Genomic DNA, 24,660 nt, shown 5'->3' with positions numbered 1-24,660 from the left:
GAGAGAAGTGAGTCAAATTTATGAGAATGTGTCATTCCCTAATTGATAGTCAAAGGATATGAACAGACAGTTTTCAGATGAAGAAATTAAAGCTTTTTATAATCATATGAAAAAATGCCCTAAATCACTATTGATGAGGGAAATGCAAATTAAAACAACTCTGAGGTACCATATCATAGCTATTGGATTTACTAGCATAACAAAATAGGAAAATGATAAATGTTGGAGAAGACGTGGGAAAATTGGGACACTGATATTCTGTTGGTAGAGTTGAGAAGTGATCCAACCATTCTGGAGAATAATTTGGAACTATGCCTAAAGGGCTATGAAACAGTGCATAACTTTTGATCCCACAATACCACTACGTCTGTATCCCAAAGAGATCATAAAACAGTGAAAAGGACCCACCATGTTCAAAAGTATTTATAGCACCTCTTTTTGAGGTGGCAAAGAATTAGAAATTGGTGGGTTGCCCATCAATTGTGGAATGGCTGAACAAGTTGTGGTATATGAATGTAATGGAATGCTCTTTAAGAAATAATGAGCAAGAAGATTTCAGAAAAACCTGGAAAGACTTATGTGAACTGATGCTGAGTGAAGTGAGCAGAACCAGGAGAATATTGTACACAATAACAGCAACATTGTAAGATGACTAATTTTGTTAGACTTAGCTCTTCTCAGCAATACAATGAGCTAAGACAATTCCAAAAGATTCACGATGGAAAATGCCATCCACATCCAGAGAAAGAACTATGGAGTCTGAATGCAGATCAAGACATTATTTTCTCTTTTCCTTTTTTGTTTTTCTTTCTTGAGGTTTTCCCTTTTATCCCGATTATTCTTTCACAACATGTCTAATGTGGAAATATGTTCAATATGATTGTACCTGTATACCTTATATCATATTGTATGCTATCTTGTGGGGGGGGAGGGAAAGGAAAGAGGGAGAGAAAAATTAAAACTTAGACTCTTATAGGGGCTGAGTGTTGAAAACTATCTTTACAAGTAGTCAGAAAAAATAAAATAGTATGAAGTGGAAAAAAATTAAATCACCAATTGTCTCAATAGGAGGCATTTATGGTATTCCCCAACACACCACATTGCTTGGTGTTGATAAATCAACATTATGCAATTCTCTTCTGTTGATCTTATTCTATCATTCACTCAAGAATTCTAGAAGGAAATGGTGGTGGGGTTTGGCAGCGGGAGAAGCACCTGGCAAAAAATGTAGCCAGTTAGAATTAATTTGCTGGAGAGTTTCATCACAGCAGGGGAAGAAAAGACCTGAGGGAAAAAAATTATCAACTGAAGCTTGGCTCAGAATATCTCCATCTAGAAAATCTATGTACCAAATACCAGACCTCAAGCCATCTGGCGGCTTCCAATACATTTGTCCAAAAATTCTCTTGAGGACTTACAGAGTAAATACATTTGGTCTACTGCAAATTGTCATAGTCAATTCTCAGTTATCCATAACTATCCCAAAAGAGCAGATTCATTCAGCTCAATTCAATTCAACAATTATTATGCTTTTAATATATAAAAAGCACTATATGAAGTGCTAGAGAAAAAAAAGCACACACACACACACACACACACACACACACACCCCTCTCCTCCAGAAACTTAGGATATAACTAGGAAAACAAGACATGCACAAAAATGAGTATAATAAGGGCAAATAAGAAGAGGTGGAAGAAATTTGTCTTAAGTGAGAAGGTCAGGGAAGAGTTCTTGGAGGAGGTGTACCTAGAAATGGCCTTTAACAGAAGATTCCAATTGGCAGAGATGTAAAGGAAATGAGTTCCAGGTATTACAGAAAATCTGCACAAATACAGGCAAGGTTGGGATGAGGTTGGTATGAGGTTATTCTGTTTATAATGGCATATAGACAGAGCACTTGAAGGAGAGTATCATGAAATAAAGCTAGAAAGATAAGTTGGCATCAGATTGTAGAGATAAGTCAGTTAAGGAGTTTGTGTTTCATCTTATATACAATGTGGAACGCAATTTAGCCAATCAATAAAGCATCCCCAGCCCCACTCCCAGAAAATACTAAATTATATTTTACTAGTTATTAAAGAGTGGGGTCATGAAATCATTCGTATTTTATCTTCCATTATTTCATGTTTAGAAGAAATTACAAGATGTAAAAAAGTAATTTTAATGCAAGTAGATCAAGAAAGAAGGAAAACCGTGTATGAATAATTTAATATGTGGATAATCAATACTAGAATTCAATATTACTGAATACGATGTACAAGGCAATACAGAAGCTATAGGGGATGCAAAAAGGAATAAAATATGGTTCTTGCCATCAAGGAACATAAAATACTATAAGGAAATTAAGAAAATTACAAAAATAGTTATAGTGCAATGCATGATAGTATAACTACAGGACGTTGCTAAATAAATTATTTTTTTCAAACATAGATACTTAGAAAAAGTCATTTCTGGTTGAAATAAGAGAAGAGGGCTGTATACAAGAAGTGTCTCTAAATAGATAAACATGTGATAGGCCATAGATCATTCAATTTCTCTGTAAAACATAAGATAAGTATCTGCAGAGGTAGCTTTATTTTAAGGGCAATAACATTGGTTTCAGAGTCAGATAGCCTGAGTCCATAATTTTCTCTGTCATCTATTAACTTTATAACCTCAATCAAGCCAAATGTTTTCCATGTTCTTCAGTTTCCTCATCTGCATAATACCTACAGTTTATCTCACAAGGTTTTGAAACAAAATGCTTCATAAATCATAAAGTGTGATATTAATATCAACTACACTCTTCCCATTTTCATCTTATACTATATGAATTTCAGATAGAAACAACCTGAGACAAATTGCATTCTTCAATTTTTATTTTTATGCCTAACATTTGCATACTATTGCACAGATGGAGAAAATGATTGCTTTTTGTGACTGAATTAAAGTGCTAAGAAAGTCTATCTTTAGGCTCACTAAAGGCATCTTCAGGATAATTCCAGAAACTGACAAGGTGACCGGATGAAAGCTATTTCATTTTATCTCCAGAAGGTTTGGTCTCCTTCTGCTAGGTCTTTATATTTTGAGAGCTGGGTATTCCACGTAATCTGGAGGTCATTCACTTACAGTGACATCTAGTTTTAAAAATTATTTTTTTATTTTAACAAATTTTTTTTTAATGGGAAAAAATATTCCCAGGGGTAACCAGGCTTTCAAGCAGGCCTAGGGCTTATAAGCACCTGGAAGGCAGGTGCTGCCTTTTGCCTCCTTTTGGATACCCAGAGTTTAGCACTGTACTTGGCACACAATAGGCATTTAATATGTTTATTGATTAATAGATTGATTTTTCATGTTGCTGTATACAAGCTGGGAGAAGAGGATTCTAAATAATTCTTATTTAATGAAGAGAATGTTGATATTTCACTGTGGTCCTTCATGAGAGATAGGATTCGTGTCACAGTTGCTTCTGGGAGAAACATGCATGGTTCTAGACACTCTTTCAGAAGAAATGTAAAGAGCTAAGATTTGGAAAATCAGCAACGTGTTGAGAACCTAGCTTCTTCTCCATGTTGAGAGCTTCTGAAATCTCTTCTTTGTAAGAGTCTCCCCCAAAGAATGTCTATAACTATGTATGTCTTTCCCAGCTGTGACTCTGAAACCAAAATCCATTCTTCATTTCATTACATAGTGAAATATAAGCATTCTTTCCGCCAATGAAGCATCATTTTAAGTTTCACTTATATCTCCCCACTATACAGCAACATGTAAAATGCCTCAGGTACTGAAAGCCCAATTACATTCTAACATCTTGTCAGGTTATTTATTTTTTCAAAGGGGTGTATAGATTGTGGTATATAATTGTGGCTATGTGATTCTGTTCTTCTATGTATAGGCAAATATTTGATGTTTGCAAACCGCAATGACAGGTTGTAAAGTTTCATTTCCTTGAATAATTTCCAGCAGTCAAACAGATTGGACACCTTGAGGATCAATTTTCAACAATCTGTGGTTTCAATAGTCTGTTCTTGTTTCACTAGCATACAATAAACTGTTGTATTTGCCTTTTTCTTTGTTTCCTTAATGCTTACAGTGCCTTGTACGTGGTAGTTAACAAATACTCTCTTTCTGTAATGAAATCCACAAAATTTCCTTAACTTATTGTCTACCAACATAATGTTATTTGAGTTCATTTGAATGTCATTCATTGGACTAGGTAATAACTAAGGTGGTAATCAATGGACAACATATATGTTCCATTAGTTTCCACAAAATATCAAGATATCTAGAGGAAAGCCTCTACCATGCTGGGTATACAGCCTTAAAGGGATTTAGAGTGGAAGAAGGAGGGGAAAAAAGCACATCCTTGTTAAGTGGTAGATTTATTGATAAGATTCACAGAATACCTGGATAGGTTGCACTCTGCATCATTAGATGCAGAAAATCACAGACCCATCAGAATAAATGTCTTACAGCAGGTATTTATATAATGTATAACACTAATATACAGGACAGCTTAAAAAAAAGTTAACATTTGATTGTGTAAATCAGTCAAATGGTTTCAGTGAGTCACAAAAAGTGTTGAATTATGATAGTTGCCATTTACATGAAATGATATTTCTATTCTCTAGTAATGAACTGTTTTTCAAAGAAATTGCTTTAATCTGAAGAAATATAAGTATTAGCTAAGGCTGCCATCTAGTGAAAAATCTAGACACAAATAAACCATTTCAAAATGATTAACTATGATGCCCAATTATTAATGCATTTTTTCATTATATCACTTTATTATTTAACATTTACTAGTCTGAATGGCTAAAAATAATTATAAGCTTTAAAAATGTATTTCTAAGTCTTAAAGCATAGCAAATACCTAAGTGCTTTTGATATTAAACTATTTATTGATATTATATTAGCTATTTTGCTATGAACTAGTTAATTAACCTCTCAGTTTCCTCACCTACAAAAGAGTAAGAATCATATAGCCACAATTATATACCACAAAGTCTTCAAAGGACCTTACAGGACATTTAGAATCAATCAACAAGAATTCCTTAAGAAATTTCCTTGTACCAGGAACTTTAGGGGTTCAGGATATAAATAAAATAAACAATCCCTACTCACAAGGAGTTACCTCCAAATGGGAAAAACCACAAGTGCATTGTGAGAATACAAAGAATAACTTTAAGGAGAATAAACATAAATAAATACAGCATAGTTAAATACAATATAGTTTGGGAGGGAATGTACTGCTATTTGGAGGGATGAGAAAAGGCTTTATGTAGGAGGTCGAACTTAAATTATACCTTGAAAACAGGGATTACATGAGGTAGATGGAAGAAAGGAAGGTATTCCAGGAATGAGGAACTGAAGAGGTTACTTGAGTTGGACCAATTTGTTTAGTAGGGTGAATGATGTCCAGTAAGTTTAGGATTAAGTTGGAGCCAGATTGTGAAGGTCTTTAAAAGCTAAACAGAAGAGTTCGTTCATCTCAGAGGCACTATGGAGCCATTAGTTTACTGAGTAGTAGAGTACGTATTTAAGGAAGATCACTTTCAAGCAGTGTGTAGAATGAACTTCAGTGGTGAGAGACTTGAAATCAATGACACACATCAAAGGCTGTTACAATAATCAGGTGAGAGGTGACTGGGGCCTGAGTTAAATTAGCCCAGTCCTCTCATTTTACGGAAGAGAAAACTGAGACCCAAGAGATTATCTGATTTACCCACAGTGACACAGTTACTGAACAGCTGGAATAGACTGTTTTGTGTTATTTTTTCAATTAATAAAAATCTTGTTTTTATTCCTTCTCTACTCCAATCAATGGAAAAAGAAAAACAAACAAACATGGATTTGGACTCATACTCTCTGCTTTCAAATCCAGCAGTTTCTCTACCATGCTACACTGTTATTAGAGAAGAGAAGATAAAGAAATAATGTGGAGATAGGCTCAATGGTATGTGAACATTGACTCATTATAAGAAGGAAAAGGAAGAGTCAAAGATGAAGAGCCAAGGTGCAGTCAACAGAAACAGGGAATTTGGAATGGAGGGGGGCAAGTTTAGGAAGCTCATAACAAATTACTTACATATTTATGAGTAACTTTTCCACTAAAGTCTAGAGGGCAAATGTTGACTATTTGAAACTAAGAATTATTTCTATAGGGATTTGCTTAGTGATTCATTCTTTTAGTATAACCTATCATAATTCATTTCCCTTTGCAAGAAAGGCAGTAATTATGCTTTGGAGGAGTCTGAAATCTTTTTGGTTTTGCTTTGAGGGCACAAAGAAGCATTAGAGTTTCCAAATGAAAAGGTCATGAATGTTTTTTAGCATGTCATAAATAAGAGTTGCAGTGTTTGTAGGCAGTGTTCCAGAATGCTATGTTGAAATTTACATTCAGATATGGGTATGGGCCTCATTGATCCTTTTGCTCTGAACAAGTGGACTATATTCTTTAGAGAGGACACACTAGTAAAGATTTAGTGACATTACAATTAGTACATGTATTTTACATGTATAATTATATGATATATATAATGAAGAATTCATCAAAACAAATTCTAATAACAAACCAGTTCCACAACACTTTGTTTCTATTTTGGTTTAGTTTTGGATTTTTTTTTGAGGGGGGTGTTTGAGGTGTGGCGGTAGTTACAGGTTTTTCTTTGTAGTCTTTTTTTGTATTACATAACATTTATTGATTATAATGTGCCATGAACCCTTCCAAAATACATGTTTAGTTCCTCTTCTTCTTCTCCATAGTATGTTCATTTGAAAAGAAATTATAAAACATGTATATAGTGGGTTAATCTGTCCAATAATTGAGGTCTCGTGTTCCACAGTTAGAATGTTAGCTAATTAAGAGCAAAATCTGTCTCTTCCTTATTTCTATCCCCAGCACTTACCACAGTGCTTCATACATTGTTAGAACTTATTAAATGCACTTCCTCCTATTCATTAATTGTTTTCAAGATCACTCAGAAATCTATTAATGTTCTCCCCTGTGGCTCACTTTCCTTTAGGTGAGCACCACGGAATATAAGCTGTTTGAGGGAATGGATTGTTCCATTTTTATCTCTGTATTCCTAAGTGCCTTGAACATAGTAGATTCTTTTTTTTTTTTCAGCCAAAGACAAGGTTTATTAGAACATCCTCCATATTGGCCAGACTCTTAAGGAATCTGAATATTAGTAAGCTATTGGCTAGATTATAAGAATCTGAGCCAAACATAGTAGATTCTTAATAAATGCTTGTAAAATAAATACATGAATGAATGTGGTGAAACCAGATTAAAACAAACAAAAATTTCTTAGCTCAAGGCCTTCTATAACATGACTCCCACTCATTCAGGTTTCTTTTATTAGACATTATTCATTTGCTATCATCACTCCACACCAAGTAGGATCTATGTACATGTCTATAGACATGTACCTCAAATAGAACATAAGCTCCTTGAGGACAAGAACTATTTTACTTTTAGCTACTTTAAAAAAAATCTCCAGGAGTCAGCATACAGACTTTTCTGTTGCAGATACTTAGTAAATATTTTAAAATTTAAACTAGAGATAATCATTTAAAATCTTTCCTCAGTTTTTCTCTTACCTTACTTCTTTGAAGGTTTTGAAATTATTAATCAGAAGTAGGAAGTAGGAATCGCACTCAGGTCTTCTTGACTCAGAGGCCAGTTCTCTATAGCCACACTATTGTATATGTATGTGTATATGTACTGTTGTGTATATATATGTATGCATATAACACACATATACATTAAATCTAAACTTTAATCATAATTGGCAAAGTCACTAGTATTAAAAAGATATGGCTATTTAAATTGGACACTAAGTTAACTGCAACAAAAGTTCTAAACATAGTATTACATGAGAAAATATTAAGGAAGAATCGTTTCACATGAGGTTAATTTCAAATTTACTAATATAACTTCTTGCTTGATTTTGAAAGATGACAATAACCTTGTTCATGGATTCATAGAGTATTGGCACTACAAATGATTTTGGAGATCATTGAATTCTAACCCTTTATAGCCAAAGCAACTAGAATCTAGAAATCTAGAAGAAACTCAGAATAAGAAAAAAGAAAAAAAAGAATTTAGTGTCCTTCCTATCTTATATCATTTAATATCCTTTTCTCTAACACATTTGGAGTAACTTGAAAATATTTATTTTTCCATTGTTTGAAAATATTACTTAATTGCTGCCCAAGAAGTCCCTAACTAATAAAAGTATCATGTTTTGTTGGGGGTTTTTTAACTGTATCTCAAAACCCATTAACTATTGGCAATTATTATAAGTATTCTGTATTCAGAGTTTGGGGGACTATTACTTCAGTTCAGTATTCACTGATTATATATGCTTGTGCTAAGCCACTATAAATGCCAAAATGATTTTGTAAAAACACACACACTGCATTTAAGCATTTGAAACAATCTATTTCAGTGCACTAGATATATTTCTTCTAAAACACATTAAATGGCTTCAGAAATTCTGGGCATGAGAGCAAATGCAACCCACCAAAAATAGCTATTCTTTTTTCAGCCACTGAAAACCTGTTATTTAATAGAATCTCTGAGTTGGAAGGGACCATTAGAAATCATCTTAGTCCAACTCAGAATATATTATCCCTCTTCCACATGAGAGACTCCCTTTTTGTAAGTGCAATGCAAGAAAACACTGTACAATATGAATCTTAAAAACTGAGTTAAGTAATGCCACTTTCTCCTCTTATACAAGTATAAATGAACAAAGCTAAAACCACATGTTCAGGTTGGTTATTATTAAAAGTTCAGTCTTCATGAGGGGCAACATGGTCTTTTGTACAGAATACTGGATTGGCATTTGGGGTCCTGAGTTTGAATCCTGGCTCTGTTATTAACTACCTAAGTGATCTTGGGCAAGTCACTTGTATTCCATTGGCTTTAATTTCTTCAAATAATACTTCATCCTTTAAGGTAAAAATAAAAATCCTTTCACTTAATCCTTCCATCCTCCCATACCTCTCCCATCTTTCACTGCCAAAGTCACAGACTGAGTTATTTATACTTACTCTCTTTCTCAGTCTCTCACAATTTGGCTTATGACTCCATCACTGTAATAAAACCGTTCTGCTTTTTCCCATGATATTGTAATTGCCAAATCCAATGGCCTTTTATCAATCCTTATCTTTCTGGAACACTGCAGCTTTTGTCACTGTTAACTAACTATTCATTAATACTCTCGTCTGCCTTGACTTATATGCCATTATTCTCTCCCTGTTTGCCTCCAACCTTTTGACTGCTTCTTCTCAGTTTTGTTTTGTGGATCATTATCTATCTAAGACTTAGGTATACATGTCCAACTAAGGCTTTGTCTTGGGCCTCTGCTCTTCAGTCTCTCCCATATGGATCTCATCAGTACCTTACACATAGTAGACGTTTATTATATGTTTATTTAATTAATCAACCAACCAATAAACATTTATTAAATGCCTTCTATATGCTAGGCATTGTGCTAAGGGCTTGGGATAGAAAAAGAGGCATTATTTGCATGTGGTGAGTGAGGTAAAGGGAAAAGTCTAAAAAGAAATAAGTTTAAGGTTATATTCTTGAGTGAATAGGAGGAAGGTGGTATTCTCACAGAAATAGGGAATTCTATAGGAATTGTGGTTTAGAAGAGTGTAATAATGATTCCCCTTTGATCATGTTGAATTTGTCATTCAATGTCCTGTACTGAGAAATAAAGGTAGCTGCTTTCTTTTCATTGCTACTCACCATCTTCCCAATCCTTTCAGGTGAGTGCCCTGCAAGGATGGGTCTTCAGCTATGCTTATATTCTCTGCACTGTTTTATTTTTATCACATTGAGGGTTACAATAAGAAGTTGGTTATGCTTATAAACAAAATGCCAATAGTTGGGCTTTTCTTTTGATGAGCTATCTTTTCCTGAGGAATTCTTACTATATAGGAAGATGTAAGCTCCTATAGTGGAAGAATAACATTTGAATTCCCAACAGTTTACTTGGTTCCTTGTACACAGTAGTAATACTGTTGCTGCACTGTTGAACTCCTTCCCGAGTTCAATCCATTTCTGCATTACCAACAATTTACAGAGCATCTCCAACTGGAGGACCTTCCTGTGCCTCAAATTCAACATATAGAAAGTCAAGCTCCTTATCTACTACTCCCCTACTCCTCCTTACATGTTCTGCCAATTGTCAGACTCCTATATCCAACTACTGTTTTCATTCTTCCACCTTTTCCTTCCCTTCCCTTCCATATCCAATCAGTTATAAAGTCATGCTGATTTTACCTCTATAATATCTTTTGTACCCATTCCCTCTTCTCTCAATTCCCATTGAAATCATCTTAGTAAAGAGGTACCTTGCCACTTACATGGATTATTGAAATGTGAACAAGTTTTTATAACATGCCTAACTATGTCCAAACTATACTTCTTACTACTGGATTTTGAAAAGGGCTACTACTGAATAATATACCATTAGCCTTCCAGATTTGTCTTATCTATACTTTATATCTCAACAAACATCTAACAGTGTTCTGCACATATTAGGTGATCAAAAACCCTGCTGAATTAAATCTGTAAAATGAGAGGATGGAATTAGATCATTTCTAATATCCTTTCCAATTTCAACTTTTTAAAAAATATCTATGAGATGAATCAATTATTTGGCTGGTTTTGACAGAAAGAATATTCTAGATATTTAGGGACACTGCATTTCAATTGAATTATAGAGTTTGTCATTGACATTAATAATATTGAGCAGCTTTTTGCCAAAATATTAGAATTCTGCCAATGTAGATAAGTAATCTGAATATTGTGGGTAGATACCCTACCTCCTCCTTAACTACTACTGAAGTAACTAATACACAGTAAAACCCAGCTTTTGCATGAATATTGCTCGCGGGTACTACTTTCCTTAGTTTCCTAATATTGAATATGGGACTAATGCTAGCACTTTACCTGCATTACAAAGGGTTTGAGGATAAATCAATGAAATTCAACAATTCAACATGTATTACTACTATGTACAAGGAGCCAAGCAAACTGTTGGGAATACAAATACTGTTCTTGCACTATAGGAGTTTACATCTTCCTATATGGTAAGAATTCCTCAAGAAAAGATAGCTTATCAAAAGAAAAGCCTAACCATTGGCATTTTACTTATAAGCACAGCCAACTTTTTATTGTAACCCTCAGTGTGATAAAAATAAAATGCCAGAATTACTCAACAATCACTACACATTTGTTGTTGAAACTATAATTTACTTATATGGAGTACTGAACCAAAAAGGAAGTTTTACTTTGTACATTGAACAGAAATCTCATCCCTCCAAATTTTAATTCTACTCAATTACATTTTTGTAAGGAAAAATTATCTGTATATCTGATTTAGCTTTAAATGTTCATTATTCTGTCTTTGAAAGGAATTAAAAGGCAGTTTGGTATAGTAGAAGGGACATCATTGCTAGAGATCAAGACAAGTGAGTTTTAGTCCCATCTTTGCCATTCACTAACTCTGCCTAAGCTACTACATATTTTAGTTTTTCATCTATAAAATGACAAAGCTGAACTAAGTGATTTCTAAAATCTCATTCAGTGAATAATTGAATGATAAAGTGATTTAATGACAGGCTAGCTTTATTCCAAGTGACTGTCTTGCCATGGAAACTTAAAAATTATAAAGGATCCCAAAAATGAAACCAAAATGATGAATCTTCTCTACAATCTCCCATACTACATATGAATATAATTCAAGATAAGTATAAGGGCTATGATTGTTCAAAGAAAGGAGATATAATTTCTGTCTTGAGAGGATCATGGATGGCTATATAAAAAAGAGAATTTAATTTGATATTGAAGGATAGAATAAAATGAGCATTTAGATAGTCTGAGATAACTGTTAATTCCCTTAGACAATAATGATTTCATATAAGAAATAGTTATTATTTAATTTCCATGTGGACTAGTTCATACAAAATATAAATTTTTTTTCTACAACCTTTGCCCACTTAAACTCAGAAAGCTGTATTGCTGGATGACCATGGACAAGGTAATATGAAAGGTTCCTTCTAATGCAATTATCTTTTTAATATTAATAGAAAGATACCTCGAAGACAGGAAGTGTCCCATGAAGCCAGCAAAAAGCCCCATCTCAGCAAACCAGCAGGAGATCCAGAGCCCCAGTGTGGTGGAGCAGGCAAATGCCAACCACCTGGACCCCCCCGCAACTTAGCATAGCCAGGGGAAGCAGCAGACTCCAGCTCCAAGAATCACTATGTGCTTCAGTGTAGCCCCAAGCAACAGGCAGCCTCCAGCAGCTGGGCCTCCATGTGCTTCAGCATGGCTCTGAACAAACAGACATCCTCCAGTGTGACAAGAAATTAGACCAGATCTCCACTTGCTTCAGTGTAGTCCTGGGCAAACATGCATCCTCCAGTGGCCAAACCTCCACATGCTTTAGCACAGCCCAGGACGAACACGCATCCTCCAATGCAGAGAAAGTAGGCCAGACCTCCCTGTGCTTCAGCACAACCCAGAGAAAATAGGCATCCTGCAGGGTCCCTGACCTCCACATGCTTCAGCATATCCCAGAAAGGATAGGGAACCTGTGGACTTGAGGCCATATGTGGCCTTCTAGGTCCTCAAGTATGACCCTTTGACTGAATCCAAAATTTTGTACAGAATTACTCTGTGAAGTTTGGATTCAGTCAAAGGGCCACACTTGAAGACCTAGAGGGCCACACTTGGCTTGAGACTGCAGGTTCACCACCTCTGGCCCAGAGCAAATACGCACCGTCTGGTGGCCAGACCTCTACCAGCTTCAGTGTAGCTCTGGGGAAATGCAGAAAAACCCCATAGGGGCCTCAGCATACACCAGACATCACTACTAGGACCCCAGCTCAGCACCAGGAAGGCTGCCAGATCCCTACTGCCTCCAGCAGCACCAGCCACCCTCCACCCCAAACTCTCAACATAGCACCAGACATAAGGGTCCCCCATGGCCTCAGGGCAACATCAGAGCAGCAATGGGATAAATAGCCAGGGCCTGCAGGCACTGGAACAAAAAGCCTGAAACAGAGCTCCTTCCACCCTGGGAGCAGAGATCAAAAAACAACAAAAAAGAATCTGACCACAGAGAGTCATTACGGTGACAGATAAGACCAAAACACAAACTCAGAAGAGGACAACAATGTCAAAAAACCTATGGGTAAAACCCTAAAGAAAAATGGAAAGTGGTCTCAAGCCCACAAAGAAATTATGGAAAAGGTCAAAAATGAGCTTAAAAATCATATAAGAGAGGTAGAAGAAAAATTGGCAAAAGAAGTGAGAGTGATGCAAGTGAATTATGTAAAAAAAAAAAGTCAACAGTGTCGAAAACTGCTTAAAAAGTAGCCTTGGCCAAATGGAAAAGGAGATACAAAAATCCACTGAAGAAAACAACTCCTTAAAGACTACAATTGGCCAAATGGAAAATTAAGTAAAAAGGCTATTTGAAGAAAACAACAGCTTAAAAGTTAGAATTGGGCAAGTAGAAGCTAATGACTCTGTGAGACATCAAGAATCAATCACACAATATCAAAAGAATGAAAAAATGGAAGAAAACATAAAATAATTTGTGGGAAAAATGACCTGGAATATAGATCCAGGAAAGACAATATCAGAATCACTAGTCTACCTGAAAGCCATAATCAAAAGGAAGATCTGGACAGCATCTTTCAAGAAATTATCAAGGAAAACTGCTCACATGTCCTGGAATCAGAAGGCAAAATAGGCATTGAAAGAATCCGCCAATCACCTCAGGAAAGAGATTCCAAAATAAAACCTCCAAGGAACATTACAGCCAAATTTCAGAACTGTCAGATCAAGGAAAATACATTGCAAGTGGCCAGGAAGAAACAATTCAAATATCACGGAGTCAGAATCAGTATTACACAGGAATTAGCAACTGCAACATTTAAGGACCAGAGATCACAGAACATAATATTCTGCAAGGCAAAGGAGCTAGGATTACAACCAAGAATCATTTACCTGGCAAAAGTATGCATAATGCATTAAGGGAAAAAATGTTCATTGAATGAAATAGAGGGATTTCAAGTTTTCATAAGACCAGAACTAAATGAAAATTTGACCTCCAATATCAAGACTCAAGAGAATCATAAAAAGGAAAAAAGGAAAAGAAAATATAAGGGGATTTTATAGAGTTAAATTATTTACATCCTTATACAGGAAGATTATATTTGTAATTCTTAAAAAATTACATCATTAAAGTACAGTTAGAAGGAATATATAGACAGAGAGTGTGGGTATAAAGTGAATTTGAGGGAATGACAAAAAAGTTTAAAGGATGAGCACTGGGTGCAGAAAGAAGTAAAAAAAGTATAATGGATAAATTATTTCACATGAAGAGGTACTAAAGAAGTATTACAATAAAGGAGAAGATGTGAGGGTGGTTGACGAGCATCACTTGAACCTTACTCTCATCAGTATTGGCTCAAAGAGGGGAAAATATACATAATAAGTAGAATATAGAAGTCTATCTTATCTGACAAGGAAGTAGAAGGGGAAGAGATCAAGTAAGGGAGGGTGGGTACTGATAAAGGGAGGGCAGATCAGAAGAGATAGTAGACAGAAGTAAAATACTGGTGGGGAAGGAAAAGATGGAAGGAGAGAGTCGACAAACAGGAGGAAGAATAAGATGAATGGAAATACACAGTTAGTAATCATAACTGTGAATGTGAATGGAATGAACTCCACCATAAAATGGAAGCAGATAGCAGAGTGGATCAAAAACTAGAACCCTACAATATGTTGTTTACAAGAAATACTTGAAGCAGAAACACATACACACAGAGAGTGAAAGGGGATACAGCAGAATCTGTTATGCTTCAGTGGAACTTAAAAAAAAAGTAGGGGGTAGCAATCCTGATCTCAAACAAAGTAAAAGCAAAAATAGACCTAATTAAAAGAGATAAGGAAGGCAGAAAACTGGGAAACAATATTTACAGCAAGTATCTCTCACTGTATTATTTCTTATATCTCAAATATAAAGAGAGCTGAGTTAAATTTATAAGAATATAAGCCATTCCCCACCAATAAATGGTCAAAAGATATGACCAGACAGTTTTCAGATGAAGAATTCAAAGCTATCTATAGGCATATGAAGAAGGGCTTTAAATCACTTTTGATTAGAGAAATGCAAATTAAAACAACTCTAAGATACCACCTCACACTTATCAGATCAGCTAATATGATAAAATCAGAAAATGATAAATGTTGGAGAGGATATGGGAAACCTGGGACATTGATGCACTGTTGGTAGAGTTGTGAATTGATCAAATCATTCTGGAGAGCAATTTGGAACTATACCCAAAGGGCTATAAAACTGCGTATACCCTTTGATCCCTCGATACTACTACTAGATGTTTATCCCAAAGAGATCATAAAAAAGGGGAAAGGACCTATATGTGCAAAAATATTTATAGCAGTCCTCTTCATAATGGCAAAATGTTGGAAACTTAGGGGATGCCCATCAATTGGGGAATGGCTGAACAAGCTATGGTTTATAAATGTAATGGAATAGTGTTGTGCAATAATAAATGATGAACAGGCAGATTTCAGAAAACTTGGAGAGACTTGTATGAACTGATGCAAAGTGAAATGAGCAGAACCAGGAAATCATTGTACTAGTATTAGCAATCTTGTGTTATGATCAACTATGAATGACTCATCTCTTCTCAGCACCACAATGATCCAAGACAAGTACAAAAGACTCACAAAGGAAAATGTTATCCATAACCAGATAAAGAATTGATGGATTTTGAATGCAGATTGAAGCATTTATTTTCACTTTGTTGTTTCTCGTGTTTTTTAAATCTGGTTCTTCTTTCATAATTGTGACTAATATGGAAATATTTTTTACATGATAGCACAAGTATAAACTATATCAAACTACCATTTTCAGAAGAGCGGAGGGGAAGGAGGGGGAAAGAATAAAGTGGAACTCAAAACTTGCAAAAATGAATGTTAAAATTTTATTTACATGTAACTTGGGGAAAATAAAATACTATAACAATAAATAAATAAATAATAAAAAAGAAGAAGATACCTCACACTTCCTATTAATGGCAGGTCATTAGCATCATTTTCATATACCCAAATTCTACTTGTATAAACCAAAATTCTATTGATCTGAAATAATATTTCTCTAAACACTACCAATTTGCTATTTGGGATTTTTACAGATTAGTGTTTTGCAGTTGCTTAAGGGGAAAAGCTTCATATTTAACAGTGACTAGGAACATACCACTCAAGGAAAATGGGATAGGCTGCTTAGAGAGGTAATGAGTTGCCTGCCAATAGAAATATTCAAGCAGAAGCTAGATACTTACATGTTAGGTATATTGTGGAGAAGTTTTCTCCATCACTTAGCAGATTCAATTACATAATTTCTAAGATAATTTTCAAGTCTAAGATTCTATATAAAGACTAAGGTGAATGAAGTTTTGAAGAACTGCTTTGCCACTGTGCCTACCACATGAGATAGAAAACATATATTTATCTCAAACACTTAAAAGGTAATACTCAGAAAAACAAATATAACATTAAAATATATTTACATATAAATTGGATGTAATTATATATGTATAAATTAGATATTGAAATTTTAAGACAAGGAATTTAAGTTGATTGATAATTCCACCAAAGAGAAAACTAAATCAAAGCCTGTATTTGGATAAAGTCTGTTCCAAGGAGTGCAGCAATTAGCAAAGAGAAGAAAACTGTACCTACATGCTTTGTATAGAACAGTTATCTTTTTAAAATCAAGATGCATTTTTAACTCTGGTCACCCACCTTATCAATAATATCACTTCTTGTTGAAATTGGTCTTAGGGCAATGTTGAGCAAATGGTTCGGCTAAACCCATCATCACCATTGTAAATAGCTTCACAATCCTTAGGTTATTCTTAATTTTATTATATTTACTACATAAGTGATTTTACTTTCAAGGATTACTCAATCATTTACCTCATTACACTATAAATCAATGTATATATCCATTTGCCTTATAAGATACACCCAACATTGTGACTAGCCAAGAATAGTTAAGGCCAGAAGATTTTTGTGACTTCTTATTTTCTAAGCTGAAGTCTATAGTTTTGTGATTTTTGTGGCTAGCTGACTATATTTGTCAATATAATAGAATCCTACTACATATTCAAGACAATATTTAGGCAAAGATGAAAGGATGTAATAATCATCTTTCCAGCTAGCAAAAGGAATTTGTCTCAAACTGCCTGTCACTGAAAGACAAAGTTCAGAGGAGGAAAATTAAGATTCCTAAAATGATCCACAGAAAACTTAGATAACTTCAATTCTGGTTTGAAAGTATTTGAAATAGCATTTAAATTAAAAATATGTACAAACACGTATGCCTATAAATACATGTATATATGTTTGTATGTGTTTGTGTGTATATGTATATATTGCATTAAGACTTTTCAAATTCTCTCTATTTGTTCCTGATGCCAAAAGAATTATCTTGATAAAAATTGTGTGTGTATGTGTGTGTGCATGTGTGCGTGTGTGCGTGTGTGTGTGTGTGTGTGTGTGTGTGTGTGTGTGTGTGTGTGTGTATTTGGATGCAGAGAGAACAGTAATTAGCAAGGACAATGTGGTGGCTTCATTTTCTGTATAGTCCAGTTAGCTGATGTGGCTAAGTAAAACAGAAAGCTAACTTCTCATCTTTACCATTCATATACAAACAACTGTATAAGACTTGATATTTTTTACCCCCAAGCTACCTTAGGAAAAGATAATATCTGATTTTTCTGACACTTACCTGAAGAGAGTTTGCACATTTACAATAGTTTTGGCATCTGCCATGTAGTCTTCCTCTGCGCTCATAGTACTCTCTTTATCCACAACCACCATGTTAGCAGCAAAGGTCACTCCACACCTAAGCAAGTCATCTAAGCTTTTGTAAAAATGAACAGATAGAAATGGACTTTTAAAAATAATATAGCATTAGAATGAATTTATAAAACAAAACAAAATAAAAATACTTGCTTATCCTGGCAACTTTAATTGCTTCTTTTGGCTACTATGCAGTTGTCCTTATAAGCACAGGAGTTAATAGTTTCACAGAAGATATACCAAGAGAATTATATGAGATTCCAGCTATTATATAGCATGTCCCAAAAGTCTTAGTGCAGTTTTAAACCACCTTAAAATTTGATTTTTTTTTTCTGAGATACTCTCTAGTTGTTACCAAAGTAGAAGGGATTATAATCTTGATGAAAGTAACATTACATCTGAATTTTATCTTGCTGGTTTTCAAAAATACGTTTTAAAAAGTTGATCAATATGGATGGATAAAATAAAAATGCTAAGCATTTGCAACAAAATAGTAATGAAATTGAAAAATTGTAGAGCTGTACTATGCAAACAAAATGTAATTTTATAGATGCAACATTTCAACTTTTTATTCTTAAAGATATTTGGACATTAAAAACAAATTATTAATACATGTCTTGGATGGGATGAAGAGAAAAGAAGAAAAAATATACCTTTTTCATTTTGTAAAACATGGTTCCTTTCTTGAATATCAATTTACACAAGTGACACAGAATAGGCTTATGACAGGCTTATTATCAAGTGGGTAGTAATATGTCTCATGCATATATTCTGATATATAAGTAGAGCCAATTTGAAAATTATGAGGGGCAACTAGGTGGCGCAGTGGATAGAGCTACTGCCTTGGAGTCAGGAGGACCTGAGTTTAAATCCAGCCTCAGACACTTGACACTTACTAGCTGTGTGACCCTGGGCAAGTCAATTAACCTCAATTGCCTCATTAAAAATAAATAAATAAATGCAAAGGGTTAATTAATTGTCTTAAAAAAAAGAAAATTATGAGCAAAAATAATTGTTTAACCTAAACATCTGGATCTGGCTATATAGAGACTATAGAACAAACTCTTATTTGCTGTAGCCTACATACTGAAATCAATACTCACTTCTATCACTTTCAAATTCATCTTTTACCTTAATATTCTATTAATTTCAAATTGACTTGCTAGTATGAAAGCCCTATGGGGGAAATAATACTTCCATTGCCTCTGTTCCATACAAACCAAGCAGAAGGAGTAAAATACAAGAGTGAATGACTGGATTAGAAAGTAAAATCACTGCTTTAGTATGAAGTTTGTTGAAGGTATGTGATGAGAGATGGATTGGTGGGTCTTGCTGTCTCTTCTGATTCAAAATAGAATATATAAAAATGAAAGCTATTTTTGAGTAATCAGTTGAAGTGGCAGCTCCTTGAATATCTTTTACAAGTATATGATTAGTTGGGTTAGTCATATGTTATTATTGGGGATCATTTTCCTTTCATGAAAATGCAGGGACACAGGATTTCTTACTCTGTTATAAGGTGAGTAGGTATTACCAAAGCTTTAGGTCCAAGTTCCCCAGGAGTAGTCCAGAAAAAATATTTCTCTTGAATCAGGAACAAGGTTCTGTGGCAGGGATTTTATGGCTAAAACTGTGGAAACAGAATGTTATTCCAAATAAATCTGCTATGGAGAGAGGGGCCAGGACCATAATACTCCACAATATGAAAACCTGAAATTTTAACTTCTTAGGAATATCCATTTTTCTTAACCTAGAAAATTTAGACATGTCCATAAGTCTACCAAAATAAATAAGTAGGAAAAGATAGATGGAATATGAAAGTGATAGTTATTTGTTCACCATGAAAATGATATTTAAACTGCTAAAGTGGTTTCAATTCACCTTACTGAATTTTCAAGTCATTTCACCATCCTTCAACACTGTTCTCCAACATCGTGTTCAACATATATAACATATTCAAAAAGATAGAAAAAGATAAGTATACATTAAAATCTTAATCTGACTGGGGAATAATACACTAACAAGAATAAACATAACAAAAATGGCTATTTGAATGAGTAGCTGAGATACATTCATTCTTTTAAACATTTATTGATAAATATGGTATGAGGTGAAAATGGTAATTTCTCCTATGTCAACATCTATTACTATATCACTCCCTAGTAACAACAGATCAAAATTTTCAGCAAAAGGTACAAAAATAATTATTATGGTGAAAATTTTTGTAGGGCAAAATGAGTTCTTATGTTAAGAAATGAATAACAATGCCCAAATGTATGAAATAATTCTCAATTTGAATGGTACATATGCTTTAGTCAGAATTAGGGCTAAGGGTTTTAGATATTCTAATTAAATAACATTTGAAAAGATGATGAATGAATAGAAGCAAATAATCAGTACCTGGCACAATGAGTTGAAAATAAAAGATACTTAATACACATTTGTTTAATGAGTTATTAAATTTTTAACCATTAAGTAGGCTATTTCTATTTATGTGTTGATGTGTCACAACCTCTAAATAACTGGTTTCTGAGTATTTCTTCATGATTCTATTGTCTTTCTTGAAGAAGGAGCTAACTCCCCTTGCCTATATAGATTTACTTTGCCTGGTTTTCTCTGAAACTGGAGAAGAATCTTTTTAAATTTAAATTAAATTAAATCTTTTTAAAAAGGCAATACTTATTAGTACTAGCACTTTATCTCAGCTGGTTGCAATAGGGAGAAATGCTGATGTTCTTCCATATGCTTTTCTAGAGCAATTTGGATAGCTTTGACCATATAACCATAAGGCCTTTTCCAAGTATGGAATTTTGTGACATTCAATGATATAACATTATAAATTGCTTGACAGGGAAAAAAGTCAATCACACGCAGACACTCAGGTTAGCCTTCTTTACATAACCCAATGTTATGGGTTCTGTAACATCCTTCCCTGACCTAACCCAATCTATTCCCTTTCAAGGGGGAGGTGGAGGTTATAACTTTGTGTATATGTGTGCATATGCATAAATGTATGCATAGAAAGATTTGATCCTCTACCTTAATGGCTTTTACAAAAAAAAAAAACCCACAACCTTCTGATCTGCATCCCTGATCCTATGGAATGAGAAAAATGTCATTGTATTCCACAATATAAATAACAAAAAGAAACAACATTGATTCATTGTCTTTTTTAGTTTCTTTACTCCTTATAAAATTACAGAGGAAAACTATCAAAGCATCTTTGAAAAAATAGCTATTTTTTTCTTTTAAGATGAGATTTGGGGATATATTCTTTATAAGTAATAATGCATATGTTTAAGTTTTAATGCTTTTATAATTTTGAATAAGTTCTTAATAAGGCAATGTATTATGGTGTAAATGGTATGAACACAATGAAAAAATGATCTTTTGGCTTATGCATGGATTTAAATTCACCCAGAAGTAAATAGACACCTTCCAATTTCCAGGAAAAAATAGTAACTGATAAAACATTAATCATGGAATTAATAAATTCAAGAGTTTTAAAGTTGAATGATACATTCCCCACACATGTAAAGGACTCAAGCAGCCATGAAACAATCAAAAGTAAAATGCAAAAGTTTTGTTTTTTTTTTAATTCAGAAAGGCCTCTAAACTAAGATTACAATAGAGAAAAGATTTTTTTACATGATTACACATTTAATGGTAACTTCACCTTTTGAATTTTTAAAAGTGAACTCATAAGTAATTGCATTTTAACACTAGCACATCACAAGACATATTATTATAGTTTATTTAAGAAATAGTTTAACCTTTGGAAATTTCAGCTTCTGTGATGTAGGAATTATGAAATTACAATAAATATTAGAGGAAATGCTACTACTTTAGGGATTTCTTACTATTGTAACTTAAAAAAAACAGTATTTTTTTATTTTTAACTTTTTTTCCTTTGAATACTATTACTAGATAAAAGTATTTGCAGAATCTGTGAAATTTCAGATGATTCTATTAAATGCAATATAGAAATCTCAAGAATTTTTATTTTCCCCATCACTGTATGATATATATTGTTGACACTAATGATATCAGTACTATAAAAATTCCCAGGATTTAGTTCAGCCAAAAATACAACACTGAAGCAAGCTTTCAAAATTGAGCAAAACTGGGCATGCAACAGATTATTTTATTTTATTGTTGATGGCAGGATTCTGGGCAGGAATTTTAAATCCAAGAACTAAAATACAAGAACATGTATCTATCCATGCAAAGTGTACCACCTTTGAAATACTGGCATTGCACCATACACTAATCATGCAGATACAAAACACAGCATACAACAAACCACAGAACACTACAATGTTTAGTGTGCCAAGGATTACGTCACCTACTTGTCAATAGAGCCCACCATGTAGTAAACCATTGGAAACCAACAGATGGCATCCAGAAAATGCATATCTGGCCTACGTAACAGATGGGTTACAAAATGAAACACAACATCACAACAGTTGCAGCACTTTGAAGGAAACCTAGTAAAATTGGCTTAGTTTACATTGACAAAAGTGGTCACTGATGACCAAATTTATTTTTAAGAGAATAAAGCAGTTTATGATTTTATCTTACAACAGAAACTGTATATTGTACTTGTCATAAAGAATGAGCAAAAATAAAATGCACTTGAAAATATAAAAAAAAGTTTTTGAACCTTCTAAAACAGAAACAAGATGGCACAATCCTATAAAAAGACTTTGATGATAAAATCTACCTGATGATTAATAAAGTGACATCAATGGGGAAACAATTAGTCCTGAATAAGTTCATGTAAGAAGATACTGAACTAATGACTTCCCACTCACAAAATCACTAAAATTCAGGCTATATTTGCATCTTAAGTTAATCTAAAGAGTGCTTTCCCATAGAAGAATTATGCAAAGTGAAAATCTGGCTATTTAATATGAATGGATAACTTTTGAAATATGTGTGTATATTTGCATATTTATAATTCATAGTTACCAATGAGAAACATTTATATTCTCAAGTAAATAAAAAGATATGTTATCAATCCATTAGCAATATTGAAATGCTGAAGGAAAGTAGGTAAGAACTATAAATTCAATTATTCCTTTGCACAGGTTGTACGGCCTAACTTGGTGAAGTGGTAACAATTCTCTCACAAAAGCAATTTGCTAACTATTAATATTAAGCTCAACAATGAAATAATACATTAAACTTTAGAATTAATTTTGAGATAGGAAGTAATTATATTACTTACAAAAATAAACATAATATTTACTAAACAAAAAATAGTGATATATGTAGATACATGCATCTATATATGTATACTGTTTATATAAGCAGGGTAATGTGTATATCTAGAGAATAGATTGATGCACATACATACATATGTGTGTATTTACGTGTATATACACACACTATTCTGATTAAAACAGCAGAGGGCACTCTTGTTTATATTATTAATTTCCACTTTTAGATTCATTCTTTATAAAACTTAAAAAAACCCAAAACAAGGATAGATGCATTCTTATATCTATAATAAGTTTCTTTTTTTTATTATAATTCAGTCTAATTAAAAGGATCACCACAATATATCTAACAGATTGTCATATAATATTAAATATATATCTTGTATTGATAATATACTAGAGTCTTTGATTGATGATCATGATAATGTTAGAATTAAGCCCTATCTGAATCACTGTTTCCCAATCAGTACACAGTGAAATCTAGACAGATGGAGACAAATGAGATAAATAACTTCTTATACATTCACTTATCTAAGTAAATAGAGAAAGACCCATACATACATACATACATACATACATACATACATACATGTATACATACATTCAAATCCTGGCTATGTCACTTTCTACCTGTGGTTCTTTGAGCAACTTCCTTAACCCCTGTGGGAATCAGTTTCCTCAACTGTAAAATGAAGAGATTGGACCAGATGACCTCTAAAGTTCCTTTCAAATCTAACGCTATAAGCCTATTGAGGGTAAAATTTCCCATAGGAGCCTTTTCCTTAAGTGTAACATTAATGGGGGAGAGAGAGACTTTTATAGGCAACTGCAAGCAAGTAAACTGTGTATGTTCTTTATGTGTATAGCAATATATATGTGTGCATGTTTTAAAATTACATGTATAATCTAATACACATAATGTACATGATTTAACTAATTAGCATTAGCTCTTTCCCTTCACTATGATAATTCAGGAGGGGGGGGAGGGAAATGGGGAGAGTGCATTTATTCCATGTGAAATTTGATGTGAATTAACACTAACCTGTCTTTATTCTGTTGATACACACACATATTAAATTTTCACAAATCACCAACACCATCCATCAAAGGATACAGAATCATTGAAACAGTATAAAAGATATTTCTTTGAGATGGTCTTCGGAAACTTAGAATTTTGACCATTTCTCTTCTTCTGGCCTGAGCTGACACTTATCTTTATATTATCCTTGAAGAAGTGATTTTAAGTTGACAATGTAAATTTTGCATATATGCATATGATTTTACTCTATTCAAGAGTTATTTTTTTTTGAAGGAAAGGCATAATGGTAACAAAGCAGTGACCATAGAGTCAGGAAAGCTATCTTCTAGTCCTAGTTCTGATGCAATTTTGCTTTTTGACCTTGCATACATTCATTTGGATTATTTATGCTATGGAGTCCTCACCTATAAAGCAACGGGCTATTGGAATACATGATCTCTATAAGGTCTCTTGAGGACTTTACAAATGTAAAGATTTTGTCACATTGA

The 24,660-nt window shown here is 33.7% G+C and overlaps 1 protein-coding gene across 2 annotated transcripts in view; it reads right to left on the bottom strand.

Moving 5' to 3' along the window:
* Positions 1–24,660, bottom strand: part of KCNT2 (potassium sodium-activated channel subfamily T member 2) — a 512,407-nt gene that overhangs the window by 77,112 nt on the left and 410,635 nt on the right. Inside the window, exons 20-21 of one of the 2 annotated variants that reach the window (XM_020971730.1) lie at positions 22,261–22,332; positions 17,838–17,972 (exon numbers count right to left, since the gene is read on the bottom strand). In XM_020971730.1, coding sequence (XP_020827389.1) covers positions 17,838–17,972; positions 22,261–22,332 — 207 coding nt within the window. The remainder of the gene's footprint in view (positions 1–17,837; positions 17,973–22,260; positions 22,333–24,660) is intronic. The other variant, XM_020971731.1, reaches the window with a different exon arrangement.

This window comes from Phascolarctos cinereus, unplaced genomic scaffold (assembly GCF_003287225.1).
Source record: "Phascolarctos cinereus isolate Bilbo 61053 unplaced genomic scaffold, phaCin_HiC Scaffold_5;HRSCAF=322, whole genome shotgun sequence".
Taxonomy (NCBI): Eukaryota; Metazoa; Chordata; class Mammalia; order Diprotodontia; family Phascolarctidae; genus Phascolarctos; species Phascolarctos cinereus.
The sequence above is the reverse complement of the archived record's forward strand: the minus strand, read 5'-3'. Positions and strand labels throughout refer to the sequence as shown.